The 16,385-nt window shown below is 32.7% G+C and overlaps 2 protein-coding genes across 5 annotated transcripts in view; one reads left to right on the top strand and one right to left on the bottom strand.

Moving 5' to 3' along the window:
- LOC141450294 (very long chain fatty acid elongase 7-like) overlaps nucleotides 1-16,385 on the bottom strand; it is a 50,818-nt gene that overhangs the window by 15,203 nt on the left and 19,230 nt on the right. Inside the window, exons 1-2 of one of the 4 annotated variants that reach the window (XM_074120588.1) lie at nucleotides 11,033-11,234; nucleotides 9,041-9,205 (exon numbers count right to left, since the gene is read on the bottom strand). The exons of 1 other annotated variant lie outside the window; for it this stretch is intronic. The gene's annotated coding sequence lies outside the window, so the exon portion shown is untranslated. Of the gene's footprint in view, nucleotides 1-9,040; nucleotides 9,206-11,032; nucleotides 11,235-16,385 lie in introns of those variants that run through there. 2 more of the 4 variants (XM_074120589.1, XM_074120590.1) reach the window with 2 other exon arrangements.
- On the top strand, nucleotides 4,565-5,523 carry LOC141450295 (ATP synthase mitochondrial F1 complex assembly factor 1). The gene has a single exon (XM_074120591.1). It carries the CDS (start codon nucleotides 4,659-4,661, stop codon nucleotides 5,475-5,477), a length of 819 nt encoding a protein of 272 aa, XP_073976692.1. The 5' UTR covers nucleotides 4,565-4,658; the 3' UTR covers nucleotides 5,478-5,523.

The raw sequence follows: 16,385 nt of genomic DNA, 5'->3' as shown, positions 1-16,385 counted from the left end.
GAGCCCTAACCCTATCATCCTACCAAATTTTATCAAAATCGGGCTAAGATTTACAGAGTAATTAGTAATAATAATTTTGGAGGGGGCCTTACATAAAGGGGGCTAACTCCTCTCCCATTCGATGTACAGGATCGAGACCCTCAAAAGGCACATCTACATAAAATTCCGAATCGAATGACACCTCATTCATGAAAATCGGTTCACGCGTTTAGGCGCTACGTTGTTTACAAAAAAGGTAACAAGAAGAAGAAGAACAACAACAACAACAACAACAAGAACAAGAACAAGAACATTTTTTGAAAAAGCCGTTTTTGCTCATTTTCAGCAACTTTTTTCTCGAAACCTATTAGATCTGGGTGGTTGCAAAAAAATTACAGCTATAAAGGAGGGTTTGCCCTATATTTTAAAGAAAATTTGGGAATTTTATCTTTTATAGAAAAAGAGAAAAAAATTGTCAAAGTTGGGTGTTTTTCAACGTTACGCTTTTTCGTGCAGTTTTTGACGATCAACCCTTATACAACTGTCCTACCGGACAGTTTTAATTAATATTACACAATTCTATTTATACATTATCTAGTAATGCAGCTATTACAAAATTAGCAGCTTAATCTTTCATAATATGTACAGTTACTTTAATACTTGGAAAAAATTGTTTTATTATAAACATTCTTATTGTTTTTATTTTCAGAATTCCTTTTGTGGCTGAGACAAATTGTTTAATTATGTCTCATAATAATAATAATAATAATAATAATAATAATAATAATAATATACTTTTATTGAAATAGAAAAGAAAATGAACAAAAATTCTTGAATACAAAGTATGTACGGCTTGGAATAAATTCCGTCAGCCGGAGGTTGGGGTTACACAAAATATCAAATATATATATACTTATTAACAAATAAAACAAGATAAGAATACTTAAAATCAAAAAGTGCCAAAAAAATAAAATAAAATAATTTAACTACAATGAAGTGATATAAAATAAAACAAGAAAAAACAGAAATATGCAATATTCCAGCAATTTAATAATTAAATTCTTGGACAAGGAAATATCGGTACTGCCATGCACGACTAGCAAATATAATTAAATTTTTATTAAAAGAGTTTAGTAAAATGACCATCTCAGGCTCCGAAAAGGTAGACGCACCCAGATACCTTGTTCGAAATTCTGATAGTATGGGACACACTGCCAAAAAATGCATAATATCCTCCCTAACATTCAAATTACATAAAGAGCAGAGTTCAATTTGCCTTTCGACCCAAGGAGTACAGTTTAAAAACAACAACTCACCTCTCAATTTAAAAAACCAGCAAAGATCTTTTAATGGGTAAGAGTTGGCCTGGGAATCTCGCTCAAAAGAAAAAAGATTTAACGAGAAGTTTAATTTTTTATAGAATAAAAACTTTGTCGACGATCTGGCTTTTTCTACACACTCCTCCCGATGCGCCAGCCTAACAGTATCCAACAGAACAGGCAACTGACCACTCCATAGATGCATATTCTCAACTGAGGGGAAGAAACCAGTAGAATATTTGTCAAAAAGATTGATCCAGTGTTCAAACCAGAATACTTTACGTTTAATTACTTCCAATGCAAGTATTCTAGGAAGACGGTACTCAGGTAGATTCAAAACTTTTAGACAATATTTGAAATGCAGTCTCAGGGTAAACACCTCCAACAAGTCCACACCAGTCTCTAAATACAATATAAAATTTGGGGTTATTGACGGTAAGCAAAAAAGTTTTTTTAATAAAAAAAACGTAATAATTTTTCTAATTCATCGTAGCATAGGAAACCCCAGACCTGTACTGCATAGCAAGCAATTGACCTAGAAACAGAATTAAAAAGCTGGAACTTTTGCGAAACAGGAACTAAGTTTTGGGAGAGCAATTTCGACCAAACAGAGTTAAGAGCCATTTTAGCAGAAGACATTTTTATGAGTATTAAAACAGAGGCGAGGAGTGAGAACTACACCTAAATACTTATAGCTGTTGACAGTATCCATCCTCTGCCCTCTGTAAAACCATTTCTCACGAGAAGATAGTCTCCCTCCTTTTCTGAATACCAATATCTTGGATTTCTCTAAATTAACTGTTAAACCCCACTGCATACAGTAGGCATCTAGAATGTTTATATTTCTTTGGAGTTTAATCGGGTTGTCACTGATCAAAACGATATCGTCTGCGTACATTAATACCTTTATTACAGTATTTGAAAAACGAACACTTTCAAGACAAATGGGCAACTCATCCAAGAAAATCGAGAAAAGCAGTGGGCTTAGCAGGCAACCCTGCCGGACGCCACTTTCCACGCGGAAAAACTGGGAAATCCCATCTTTACATCCAACAGCAGCTAAAGTTTCCGAGTACAGTGATTGCAACACTGTGCCAAATTTTCAGGAAATACCTATATTGAAAAGCTTTAAAAATAATGCTTGACGATTTACACGGTCGAAGGCGGCCGAAAAATCAACGAAGAAGCAGTATAGCTTTTGAGACCGTTTTAAAAGAGTAAGCTTTACAATGTTAGAGAGTACAAATATATTGTCCAGTGTTGAATATCCCCGCCGAAACCCCGCCTGATATTCGCTCAGCAGTTGATTATCATATATAAAGCGTTCCAAACGTCTGAGAAGTAACCCTGTAAAAATTTTGGTAACCTCATCTATACAAGAAATTCCCCTGTAATTGGACACATCATTCACCGCACCCCGTTTGAATAATGGGAAAATAATTGAAGAACTAAAGGAGGAAGGTGTAACACCATTATTATAAATGTAATTAAATAGTGACAAAAGATTGTCAAATAAAATATCAGGACCGTTTTTAAAAAATTCATAAGTAACTCGGTCTGGGCCGGGGGCCTTATTACTTTTCAAACTAGAAATTACTGAGGACAATTCCTCCATTGAAAAAGGAGCATCCAAGAATGAATCAAAAACCTGAGGACTAGCATAGTGAATTGCAAAAAGAGCATCGGACGGGTTCAAAAGATTATCAAAATGGGATACCCAGGCACTCATTAAAATAGTATTTCCACAAGTAAACTTTTTATTTTTAAAATTATTAAAAATATGCCACAAATCTTTTGAGTCCTTGGCTATTACACACTTGCTTACCAGGGAGCCAAAGTATTCTCTTTTCTTATTGAGACAAATATTTTTATATTCTTTATTAGCTTCAATGTAGGCATTTTTAACCAATGAAGAATTACTGGAGCGAAAAAGTTTTAACAAATTAAACGATCTCTTTCTAGCATGATGGCAAGAACCATCATACCACGGTTTTTTTCTACTGGATCTTATATAGGAAGAACAGCAATTAGACAACGGAGAGGAAGATTTGATAGCACTAATTAAAGTATCTAGCCATTGTTGGACATCTAACGGGAATGAATTTATTTTTTCCAAAACATTTACTAAATTATTTTTATAAAGACCAGAAAGACTATCCGACCAGCATAACTGAGGTAGTAAAGGCATAGTGACTACTTTCTCATGAAAATCCAAATTCAAAGTAACCTTTATCGGTTGATGATCAGAAAAATTTTCTAATAATACCTGAAAATCATAGATTAATGAAATGCAGTCATAAGATGCAGCACAAACATCAATTACAGAGCAACCATTCTTATTAATGAAAGTATACTCGCCCTCAGTATCACCCGGGAATCGACCATTCAGAATAATAAGGTCATGATTTTCACAAATTTCCAAGAATCTCAAATTATGTCTCATTAAATGTTGGCGTAATTAATTTTGTCCATCTAAGAAGAAAAGCTACACATTTTTCACCCAACAACTTAATCATTTTCGTCTAATTCTTTTTCTTTCTGGTTATTTTTAAAAAATATCTAAATGAATTTCAATAAAACTAGATTCAGATTCAGGATTATATGTATTAAAAAGTAAGTAGTTCCAATTGATAAATTGATTATTCCATAAATCTAAAGCGAACTTACATATTTTATTTATTTTTTTAATCTGTCAACATATTTTATGAATACACTACAGTTTTAACAACAGCGGTATGCAAATCTAATTGTTCTGTATACTTTTACTGATGGGAATTTTTACTTCTCGAAAATAATTATGTTTACTTAAGCAAATGTCACATTATTGTAAGGAATAGTGGTTAAAAGTTTATAGTGAGTTCAACGTTTCTTTCTAAGCGGTAGATATGACGAAAATTAAGGTTGAACATCATTAGTTATGTAATGGTGAAAATAATAGGCGAATGAAAGAGCAGAGATTTTAGCTAATTATCAATACATCATTACTTATTTTTGCTTTTTTTAAAGAGATATTTCATAATGGAATTGTCTGTTCTTTACCACTGTGAAATATTAGTCATTTATAGCCGGGGATTGTATGTGTTCAAATCTTAAAATTATTTGAGAAATAATTAATTGTAGATTTCAAACTTATATAACAATACTAATTTTTTTATTAGAAAGTTATTGTTCATTCATTTCTTTCAATTTTAAAATATTAAAGGTGAGGGAATTTTTTAAATACGCAATTTCCCATGTATTTGTTACCTTGAGAACTCGTCTGATTGCTACAACCTGTACTGGTAGAACCTTCCTTCGAATTATTTTAGGAACTTGGTGATAAATGTTATGTCCCGGTGTATTGAATGTGACTAAAATTTTATGGCCCTGTGCAGTTTTAAATTATTAAAAAATTGTAGATTTTCTTATTTACGAGCCAGAACTATAATGACTTCAACTATTAATTTGAAAAAAGTGGAAGAAGAATTAGAGAATAATCCATATTTTTCTAAATATCATGAAAAGATTGAAAAATTACGCAAAGAGCAACCGGCAGAATACTATGCTAGAGTGAAAGCTAAAGAAAAGCAGAAGAACAGTGAAAAAAAGAAACAGATAAAATATCCTGAGCCTAAAGATGTCAATCCAAAAGGTAGCAGTGTAAAAAAATTTCTTGGAGATATTTTAAAGTTAGATATGGTTGAAAATAAGTCAGCTGATGAGATAAAGAATATTTGGATGGATTATCATAAAGGTAAAGATGTTTTATTTTCTACATATAACAAAGAACAGTTTGATAAATTGAACCAAAATTATACCAAATATCCAACCTTTGTGTTTCCTCTGCCCAGAGGTGATGGTTATGAATTTTTCCTGTTTCAATATACAGACAGTGAATTACATTTTACACCCTTAGTGCAATTTAAAAAACATGGTGAAAACGCACCAGAATGCCTAGCAGTAACTTATTTTTCTGAACTCAAGGAAAAAGATATAATTTTGATGAGAGGTGAATATGATAAAGACATAGTATCTCCTCTGGATTGCCAATTTTTAATAAATTTGACACAAATGTTTTACAATGGGGAATCGACAAAACGTCTAGATTTGATAGAGGAATTTAACAATAAACCAGAAGATTTTAAATATCCAGAAATAATAAGTGAGGTGGAAAGATTGGGATTTCACAAAGTTAATTAAGTTCATTATGTGTAATAGTAATCTCTTTAATAAATGGTTGAAGTGATGGATTTGCATTTTTTTATAAAAAAAAAAAAAACAAAACCGTAATATCAATGATCTTAATTTATTTTATCTTTTACTAGATAAAAATAGGTGAGATGTTGGTTATTTAGAGACATTCTGGAAGGTTTTTACGGAATATATCTGTAAATAAAAAAAATTTGGTGTTAACACGCAAGCACATCTTTCACTTTTTCCCATTATTCACACATATCTTGTAACATTTAATGTTGCAGTACATACATTGCTCTGTCTAGTAGAGATGATGCTTTGCTTGTCATAAATCACCTCAGGTAAAAACTAAACGGCGCTGCCAAGATAATATTTTCTGGTAAAATGTTTCATGTAGAGAAGGTTGATATCCACATAAAGAAGTTATAATTCTATTTATTAAACAATGCACTCAAATTTAGGATTCTGACTTGTTTTTAATATTACATTTATATGTTACTTTAATATTATAAAGATTCTGAAAAAGTGTTTTTCTTATTTTTTCGTTTCGGTGTTTAAAAAGTAAAGAATTCCGCAGCGTTATTTTAAGAGAAATTTGTGAGTATCTCTGTCGGGACCCTAGCCAAACAATATTTATTTTGACAGAAGCAGTTATAACAATCACAAAAAACATAGTGCGGAAATATTCATTTCAAATATTTAGGTTTAACGAACCCACAGGCTAATGAAAGACCTTCATTATCACGCTTATATTAACACTAACCGTATACGCACCCTACAACAAAAGAGCGTATCTCATTGTTGGAGTATAAATCATGAACTAAGCTATTGGTTTTTTAGTAGCTTAGGCCGTCCACGTACTGATTTAATCATAGGGAAACTCATCATGGCAATTTCCACGGAGCCATACAAAAATTAAATCTAATAAAGTGGTTCTTGTTCTAACACTCGAGTGAATATCAAATTTAAACTCTACAACAATTTGTTTTTGAATTTCGGTAGATACAAATACAACAGACCAATTTTCTAAAAAGGATTCGAGGATATATTAAAACTATCAAACACATTAATTATAATAAAGAAGCCTGCTAAGACGGAATAACCTGACAATAGAATGCGTATCAATGTTTCATCTAATTCACACTGATCCAATTAAGGCTTTGATGATAGTAAGTTAGTAATTTTTTTTGTTTGTTCATTGCGTCAACCAAATAATTGTAGGCCTATTAAACTCAATAATAATAATAGAAGCCGCCCAATTTATATTATGATACCGGCCGACCTTTTACGGTTGCCAGTCAAGGTTAAAAGTGTTCTTTATGTAAATATGTATGTATGTATATTTGTTTCAATTTTCTGTTGTGCTTATATACATATTTATATGTATATGTGTGGGTGTATACACAAACGCTTATTAGTTATTTCGTATACGAATTTTATCTGTGTTGCGACTGGTCTTTCAAAACGGTTCGTCTAACAATTTACAACCACATTATCATGTAAGAATTCCTCAAAGTTCTGCGAACAGTTGGAAGACATTATCTGTTTTTTTTAAGTGTTTCTCTTTCAGCAAGTTGTTGCAACGCTTGTATATTGGTAGAAATATGTATGATAAATTACTCCGTCCGTTGAATAAAAAAAAAGTCTGTGACCATTTTGGTAAGTTGAATATGTGTCTTGCGGTAGAGCATTGTTATGAATTTTCGTTGAGCAGTGTCAGTAGCAGAGTTTGACGTGAACAACGACTATTGCTGGGCATATTGCCAGATGTAATGGTTTAGCTACGTTTCAGATTCCAGCGTGGTTCGAACCTTCAGCAAAAATTGACCTTTGTTGGAAGCAATTTAGGTTTCGGGCAAGGTTTTAGAACTATTTCAATGTTCCAACTACTGAGATTGGGACAATGGGGGTACCGTTTCTCAAGGCGCCGATGTCGTCGGAGAAGAGACTCAAAATGTTGACGAACAATCAATCATATCGAGAATTTTCACTAAGTGTAGTTTTTTACGAAAGATAACTGATTCATCTCAATGCAGTCCACAGCCAGTGGCTACTCGTCTTCTTGGCATTAGTCTAAGTTGTGGTCTCATCTCTGCTTTGCACCTACCTCTCTACGTTAGTAATAGTCTCTAATTCAGTTTGTTTATCTTATGATTGCAAAAACTAATGTTCGACCCTGAGTTTTATGGTAATTTCTTCTCTAACTTAGTGCAGTTGTGCAATTACAAGATGACCATCAAATGAAATATGACAATTTATAACAATTATTTCCTCGCTATCAAAACATGTTTTTTAAAAAAATATATATATTTTTGGCCTTTTCTGAAGGTTCTTCTTTTTTATCGAAGTCATGGAATATATACGAATTTTGATGTATATTTTAATATCTTATATAACATATCATATTCAGAAATATGTGTGGATTGATGATGATTTTTAGACCAAAGAAAAGTGTATTTTTAAGAGGTTCTCAGAGAACTGACTAGCTCATAAACGGCCTTCAAAATAATTTATAATTACTCTTGTATTAAAAATTAAGTAATGTTAAAAGCATTGCTGAAATTTCAAATTTGAGGAAATTTGCAGAAGTGCGAATTTGCTGAACAGTTATTTTGTGTTTTACTCTTCAGTATGCAAGAGGGGTTATGGACCGAGATTGACACAAACTGGCAGGATTAGCTTAGAAATGCCCAGAAGAAAGAAATGTCAGGATTTAACCGATTTTACAAGTGAGACTTCAGGCGAGAGCGATGAAGTTTTAAGAGAAACGGATTGAAAATACTGTATTGAATAAAAATTGTTTAAAAAGAAAAGCAATCCAAAAAAATAAATTAAAAAAATTCTTTGGTAGAATTAAAGTTTAACAATATCAGAAATGTTTTTAAGGTGGTGAGTATATTTTGTCACCGTATAAAAATCAGGTTGACAAAAGATTACTGTAATATTCCATTTTGTCTGAAACTTATAGGTAAAAGACCTTATAAAATATAAAAAGAAGACATAATGATGAAATCTGTATTAAGTAACTTTCCCCAATGCCCTTGAACTGCAGTTTCTGTTCGTCGGACTGGTACGTTGGTTCTCTTGTTGGAAGTCAGGGGCATGACATTGAAATTTTGTGGAAGTTATATATATATATATAATTAGCGTTTTCCCAGATGTAGATATGCTGAAAGTTATCTTAATTGTCTCTACGGTAGATTCTCAACACATCCAAGTGTCAAAAGAGGAATATTTTTAAATAGCATCTCAGTACTTTATAATTTAGAAATGTATTAACTATAATTTTAAAAACCAACTGGTTTGTTGGTTTAGATCCTGAATTTTCATAATTCGCTGTTTGCAGAACTTTTTGGCACGGCTGGGTGTGCCCTCGTTAGTGGCTCCGAAATCATACGGGGAAAACGTTTGGCAACACAAAGAAAATGCCTTAGCATTTCCTGCCAACCACTCAACAAGGGTCTAACATTAACATCCCTAGGACCAAGAACAAAGAATTTGACAAAAATACAAAAAATAACTTAATTAGTAACAGAAACAGTTACAAATTACTTAAACCAAATACTAACCACATAAATAAGGAGACAAAGCTACAGTCACCAACTGGTAGCCACACAGAATATAGCCTGTACAGAGTTCAAGTTCTTTCACGTAGAAGCAACTCCGAATCACATCAGCGACTGTTGAGGGCATACAATACGAGCCGAACTGCCGAAAAACGTGAAGAGTAACATCTGTGACATGTTGAGTAAGACAAGTTAACAAAATCCAACAAACCTTAGATTTTTTAATCTTGAATTTACTATTTACACAAATAAAAGGGTCTAATATTAACAATTCAAATGTTTAGATGGGTCATGTCAGTACGCACCGGAGTATGCAGAATTCATTTTAAAGAATTGAAGTGCGTCTAGAGTTAGGTATTAATGTTTTTGAATCCTTTATTCATAATCTGTCGGTTTAATGAGCTCCTTCTATAAAATGCTCACGGCTAGCCAAGTTAGAGTCGGCGATATTATCAACAAGCGGTTGAACCACAATTGATGAACTACATAAGTTAACAGCAAAATCTTTTTTTCAAATTAAGACAATCTTTGGAATTCATCTCATCGTCAATGTAAAGCAATAGCCTTCATTTGTAAGTATTTTTTCCTTAATTTGATTAATTTTGTACCAAAGAAATTTAATAATATGAATTCAAATAGTTACTAACAGATTCGTTATAGTGAACGAATCCGCAAGAACATTCATTTTTTTCTAGTTTCTTGTTCGGTGTTCCATGTCTAGTTTCTGATAGTTATTGTGCAGGTAAAAGGTGTGAGAAGAATTTTGTATTAAATTACATTCTATTTATAAATAATTCTTGATTTTATTTATTTGAGAATGCAACCACATCAATAATTTTATCGTGGATATTAAGTTCCCGTTCATTTTATTTTGGTTATTAAGTTTTGCTATTGCTTTTTTAATCAATGGGAAAGCATGTAATTTGAGATCATATGGATTGAAGACAACATTGTTATGTACCAATTAAGCTGAGCTGTTACTGATTTTTGAAATGGTAAAAGAGTTTGAATTGATGAGGTTTCAATATACATATATTAATTACTTTGAAGTAAATCTAAAAATGTAAGATTTTTTTTTGGAAAATGACGAGGGTTGTATCAAATGAAAAAGAAATTGTTGTCGGCTATTATTTACAAGATAAACAGACGCTTGCATGCAGTTATAACACTAGTTTTTTAAAAATTAATCTGAAGTAACAAGAAGATAGGCAAATTTTGGTATTTAGTGGAATCTTAAAAATATATTTATGCATACATAGTATATATTCAGAGGTTATAAGTACAAGGCCGGGTTTTTATTTTTTGTGGACAGGATAATGCGTTAGCAAATGAAAGATAAATCTAATTGTTTTTAAAGTGAATAAGAAGTTTGCAATAGGTACCCGTTAGTTACAGCCAGCAGTAACACCTAGATAGTGATAAGTCCATCCTGCCTGTCGCAAACATGTTTTGTTGCGGCAATTTGCGTAATTCCAAATAGAGTGGACTTTAAGATTTCAGATTGGTATGACTTTGTAGTAGTGACTTTTTTTGTTTTTAAACTTAAGAGGAAAACGAAGAAAAGAATCTTCATTATTCTATTACTTTTTCACCATCTACGATTCAAGGTGGTGTAGCTGTAGATAAGTAAAATTGGTTTTACTAACATTGAAGCTTATAGAAACTACAGTTATCATTTATATGCAATAGCAAGGTGGTCTTAAAATATTAACGTCTTCGTAAGAAAGAAAATACATTGAACGCTAAAATAAGTACATTTTTTGCAAATATTTTTATGAATCAAAGGAGTCGACAAAATTAATAAATTGGGAATGAAATAATTAATATATAACAGTTCATAACTTTACACGAAAACTGAAAAGTTGTCATTGCTGATACTAAAGGAAGTAAATCGCTTGGAATGTACGAGGGATCGTATCATTACATTTAGAGTTGAATCAATGTGATCAACGTAGTAACAAGCCAAAGATTAAACAGAATTAACACTGAACTTACCTTCATTTATGACTCTTCAGGGGTGGAATAACGATTAAAATTAAATTTTCTGCCTTTTGGGTGAAAAATAATCGGATTCATTCAGGGAATCCTGCTTTTGCTTTATTTTTTTGTTTTGTAATTAAACCATTGTAGTATATTTTATCAAAGGCTTACTGACAAATCTAAAAATTAAACTATGTGCTGGTTCTTTTCAAAGCCTTATTATGATTACGTGCAGTTTTAATCACCGGACGTATTCTTTAATATGATTACGTGCAGTCTTAATCACCTGACGAATTCTTTAATATGATTACGTGCAGTCTTAATCACCTGACGAATTCTTTAATAATTATCTTTAAATACAAATTGAAATTGTAATTATACCTCACCAAGTTAATGGTACTTATAATTTATTTTAATAAATTTTTGTCAGCAAGAGTAAAATGTAATTATTGATTTTTAAATTTTATTTTGCTGCCTTGTGCAGAACTAGTACTTAAAGATGGTCATTTCAGAAAATATATGTTTATATTAGGGAAAATTTTTGGGAAAATTTCTATTAATACGCTTCTTTGGTGTCATTCATCAAGAGCTTCAATAGAGTAGGAAAGCTAATACGTTATTGTATCATAAAACCAAAATTGTTGTTAAATATGTACTTGATCCGGTCATCATCAAATAACACTTTTTTTTAAAAGAAAGAAGTAAATATTTTTTGCTAGTTAGGTCTTCAACCAAAGTTCACTCTACTAAATTCAATAGAAGGCAGTGTGATATCTTCTGCAACCATTTCAAATAAATGGAGAAATATTTTATTAGCAGTTGATTCATATCATATTCATTCATATTTACAGATATTTGAAATTGATCATAATTTCCTGCTAGAAGAAATTACTATTCAATACATATTTTTAAAAGTGGAAAGTCTAAGAATAGGTACTAAAAGTGGTAAAAGGTGTGTAAAAATCGTCCATTTTAAAGAATATCATAGCAGAATAAAGAATAGCAGTTGAAATAGTTTTTCTTTTTTCTAATTAATTTTGAACTAGTGAGAAGTAGAAATTAACTGTTGAGTCCATTAGCAGTTATTTACGTTCCTCATTAAGATAATTACCCCTTTCCCGGTCATTTCTAAATTCTTAATTATCATTTAATTTAGAAGATTTTACACATTAGAATAAAAAAACAAACAAACACCATTTATTTTATTCAAAAATTAATATACACGCTTGCAATTATATCAGAATGCATCATGCACAGCTTCCCTCTTAGAAAGCCTCTTCATCATGAGGCTCGGCCTGTGTGATTTGAACAGTTTGTTACTTTATATATTTGTCCAGCTGGAGTTTCTTATCCTTTAAAAACATATTAATTTATTTGAAGTGTCAACCTCTCTCATCTCAATTATAGTTAGTTGTATTGTTTTTTTATGTTATAAATTACTATAAGAAATGTAATGCATTGTTCAGTCCAGTACATTTTCATAGAGAATTTAAATTATAATCCAGCAAGAGAAAATGGACATCTTGCTTTGATTGAGTTAACCTCTGATGGTTGAAAGCCCAAAACTGGTCTGGAGTATTAAACACATAATTCTACGACAGGTAAAATCAGATTCCTAGAAAGTAGTATAATTGTTTGTCTTTTAAGTATAAGTATAATCAAAGAAGTTGGTGGTACATCTTGTACTCTAGTCCTTTCAGGCAGATGATGGAGGTATTGTAGGATAGGCCAAACTTCTGGAAGTTCATGTGAGAGTCAGATAAGGATCAGCACTAATTGTAAACGATTTCAGCTTGTAGAATTCTAGAATCTACAAACTTGTGATTTTTGGTTCTAGTTCTAAATGCCTCTTGTTTGAGGTGGAAATGCTTTATATTCTTTGTAAATCCTCTAGGGGGCGACTGATTCAATACTTATTTGTTATTAGCTAAATTATCCATAAAATAATGAAGAATTTAATTGTAAATAAAGAATAACTTGCCACTGCATATTTCATTAATTAGTAATAAATGAGTAACGATATACGAGGGTCGTTTGAAAAGCCCGTGCAAAGTCAGAGAGATAGCACTACTGGCGCGTATCGAGGTTATGTTTAGTTAGTAGCATCTCTTGGAAGAACACACACCAAGTTTCAGCCAGATCGGTCTATTTCTTTGTGTTTGGCATTCGTTTGAATCGAGGAAGTCGAGTGATTTTCAAAAAATGGACGAAAAAGAATTTCGTGTGTTGATTAAACACTACTTTATGAAAGGCAAAACGCCTCAGGAGAATAAAGAGAAGCTTGATAAACATTATGGTGACTCTGCACCTTCGATTAGAACAGTTTATAAGTGGTTTCAAAATTTTCGGAGTGGCCATATGGGCACAAGTGACGCTGAACGTTCTGGACGCCCTGTTGAGGTTACTACTCCAGAAATCATTGATAAAATCCATGATATGGTGATGGATGACAGAAGAGTGAAGGTGCGTGAGATTGCTAGTGCTGTGGGCACCTCGAATGAACGGGTACATAATATTTTGCATCAACATTTGGACATGACAAAGCTATCCGCAAGATGGGTGCCGCGATTGCTCACGCTTGACCAAAAACGAAATCGTGTGAAGTGTTGCAAGGACGGTTTGCTGCTGTTCCAGAAGAATCCGCAGGACTTTAAGCGTCGGTTCGTCACTGTGGATGAAACATGGATACATCACTACACTCCTGAGACCAAAGAACAATCTAAACAATGGGTTACCAAGGGGGAATCTGCGCCAAAAAAGGCGAAGACCGTTCCTTCGGCCGGAAAGATTATGGCGACTGTCTTTTGGGATTCGCAAGGAATAATCCTCATCGACTATCTGGAAAAGGGTAAAACTATTACAGGTGCATATTATTCATCGTTATTGGACCGTTTGAAAACCGAGCTGCAAGAAAAACGCCCACGATTGGCCCACAAAAAAGTCCTTTTCCATCACGACAACGCACCAGCTCACACCTCAGCAGTTGTGGTCGCAAAATTAATGGAAATAGGGTTCCAACTCGTTTCACATCCCCCCTATTCTCCAGACTTGGCTCCCTCGGACTACTATTTGTTCCCCAATATGAAGAAATGGCTGGCGGGAAAAAGATTTTATTCAAACGAGGAGGTGATTGCAGAAACGAATGGCTATTTTTCAGACTTGGACAAATCCTATTATTCGGAAGGGATCAACAAACTAGAGCAGCGTTGGACGAAGTGTATAAGCCTAAAAGGAGACTATGTTGAAAAATAAAAAAGGTTTACCCCAAAAAATTAAGTAGTTTTTCTTTTTGCACGGACTGTTCAACGACCCTCGTATATGTATATTTTTTAAAATATCCAACTCTGATAATAATTTACCATTTATAAAATTAAATAATCCATGTGGAGGCTGTCTAAAGTTGTCCTTTAGGCTGAAGGAACTATGTACGTAGTTGATTTTTTGAAACTATTTCTTTGAAAACTAGGCAAATTTTTTAAATGAACATTTTTTTTGTAACTATGTAATAAATCTGCTTACTTATCAAAAGTAAATCACCAAAATTAGAAATAACATGAATTTGTGTTAAATTTATTTTGTAATCTGTGAATATCACTGCTAATTATATTTACTCAAAGAGTGTACTCAAAAGTTGTGATTAGCCCCAATAAGTGAGCGCCATTCTGAACATAATTGCTGTTTACACATCTCGTATGGCTTTTAATCTTTTAGTTTGATGGTCCTCGTCACCTAGCTATTGAATCTGGTGCAGTAATTACTGTATGTATAATTGACAACTTTACGATTTAATCTAAAGGCGGACTCCGCGATGCACTTACCTTTTTTTTTTTACTCAGATAGTCCTTTTCCCCTTATTTATATCTTCCTTCACAGATCTTATTAACTTAACTTCTACCACTTTGCAGACAGGTCTTTAATGGTAATCTATCATCTACCACCGTCTTACAAACGCCCTTAGAAGAGCTAAGGCCTCATCACATTTTTATTTTGGGCTATAGGACGCTTGACAGGTGGTTTTGCATTTTTTTTTTCAAAATTAAGGATTATTGCCTGGATTTTATGGAACTATGGATTAATTCATTACTTGACAAGAATAATGAATAATTATACTGCGAATGGTTTAAAGAAAGCCTGTGCAAATAATAATTAGAAGCCTGTTTTGCTACCCAAACTTGCCTATATTTATGTATATCATAAGAGATTAGAGATTTATATTTATAACTGGACTTAAAGAAATGAACTCTTCACGGACTTTATGCTATTAGGAATTATTTTATATTCTCTACTTCTTATATGTATTACTAAATTTGCTCTTATCCGCATTAAGAATACCTTGAACTCCTTGAAATATAGAGAAGTGCGAATTATGAATGAGACAATAATAGTATAATTAACAAGGGGACTCGAAACAAAAATATTTATGATATAAATAAGAAATATACAATTAAATTTATGAATGAACATAGGATTAGTTAGTCTCGGTGATTATTAATAAAGTGTTGCTAAGTAAATGGACCAAGAAATATGGCACAATAGTGAAAGTACGTGTTAACAGATTTTATGTAACATTTAGACACAGGTGCGTGTGTGTTGCTTGTGATGTATTATTGTCTGTTTTAGATGTGAGTGTAGTTGTCAGTTAGTGTTTGCTCTTCTCTATTAATATTATAAGTTTTATTCTATTGATACTGTTTTAAGATAATTTTTTGATTTAATCTAGGGAAAACCAAAGTTATGTACTATGAGTGCATAATGAATTGTAGAGAATAGTTGTTTGAGTGCTTTTTGATTTGGCTAAACCTCAAGATTAGGGATAAAAATTAGACTATTCTCCTAAATGTAATTTAGAGGCTTCCGAATAGTTTGTTAAAAAACAATCTCGTAATTGCCATGCTTTTTTCATTACTTATTTTTTGTATTTGTGTTTTTGGGACTAGATGTAAAACTTTCATATTGTAGGGCAACTCGGGGGCGGCAAACTGTTTGGTTAGTGCGGGTAAGTTCTGTCTACTGCTAGCTTCTAGCCTTCTTTTCTTTAGCAGACTTACGGCCTCAACGTAGAAGTTCTTTGTGCTTTGGTCATGTGCCGGTTAATAAACTTTCCAATAAGATCAATTCAACTCTTCCTAACATAGTGGGTACCAAACTCATACGCCTTATTTGGATGGGCTACATTGGTATGTATACCATCTCCATGACAACTATGGCATTAAGGACTTCCCGTCCTGAGCCTGTCTGTAAATATAGTTTCTTAAGAGGGTTCTGTGATGCCGTTGATGCTATCTTGTACTGTATCACTGGGCGAACATATGAATCGTACGCCAAAGAACTTGCATCAAGCACAGCTTCCCTCTTAGAAAGCCTCTTC

This window comes from Rhodnius prolixus, unplaced genomic scaffold (assembly GCF_049639745.1).
Source record: "Rhodnius prolixus isolate KJV_2025 unplaced genomic scaffold, Rpr scaffold_2, whole genome shotgun sequence".
NCBI classification, from domain to species: domain Eukaryota; kingdom Metazoa; phylum Arthropoda; class Insecta; order Hemiptera; family Reduviidae; genus Rhodnius; species Rhodnius prolixus.
Note: the sequence above shows the minus strand (reverse complement) of the source record. Positions and strands in the feature narration are given on the sequence as shown.

Bases quoted from the DNA above. Each gene is read 5' to 3' on its own strand.
- LOC141450295 (XM_074120591.1), top strand. From the start codon at position 4,659: ATGGCCCTGTGCAGTTTTAAATTATTAAAAAATTGTAGATTTTCTTAT.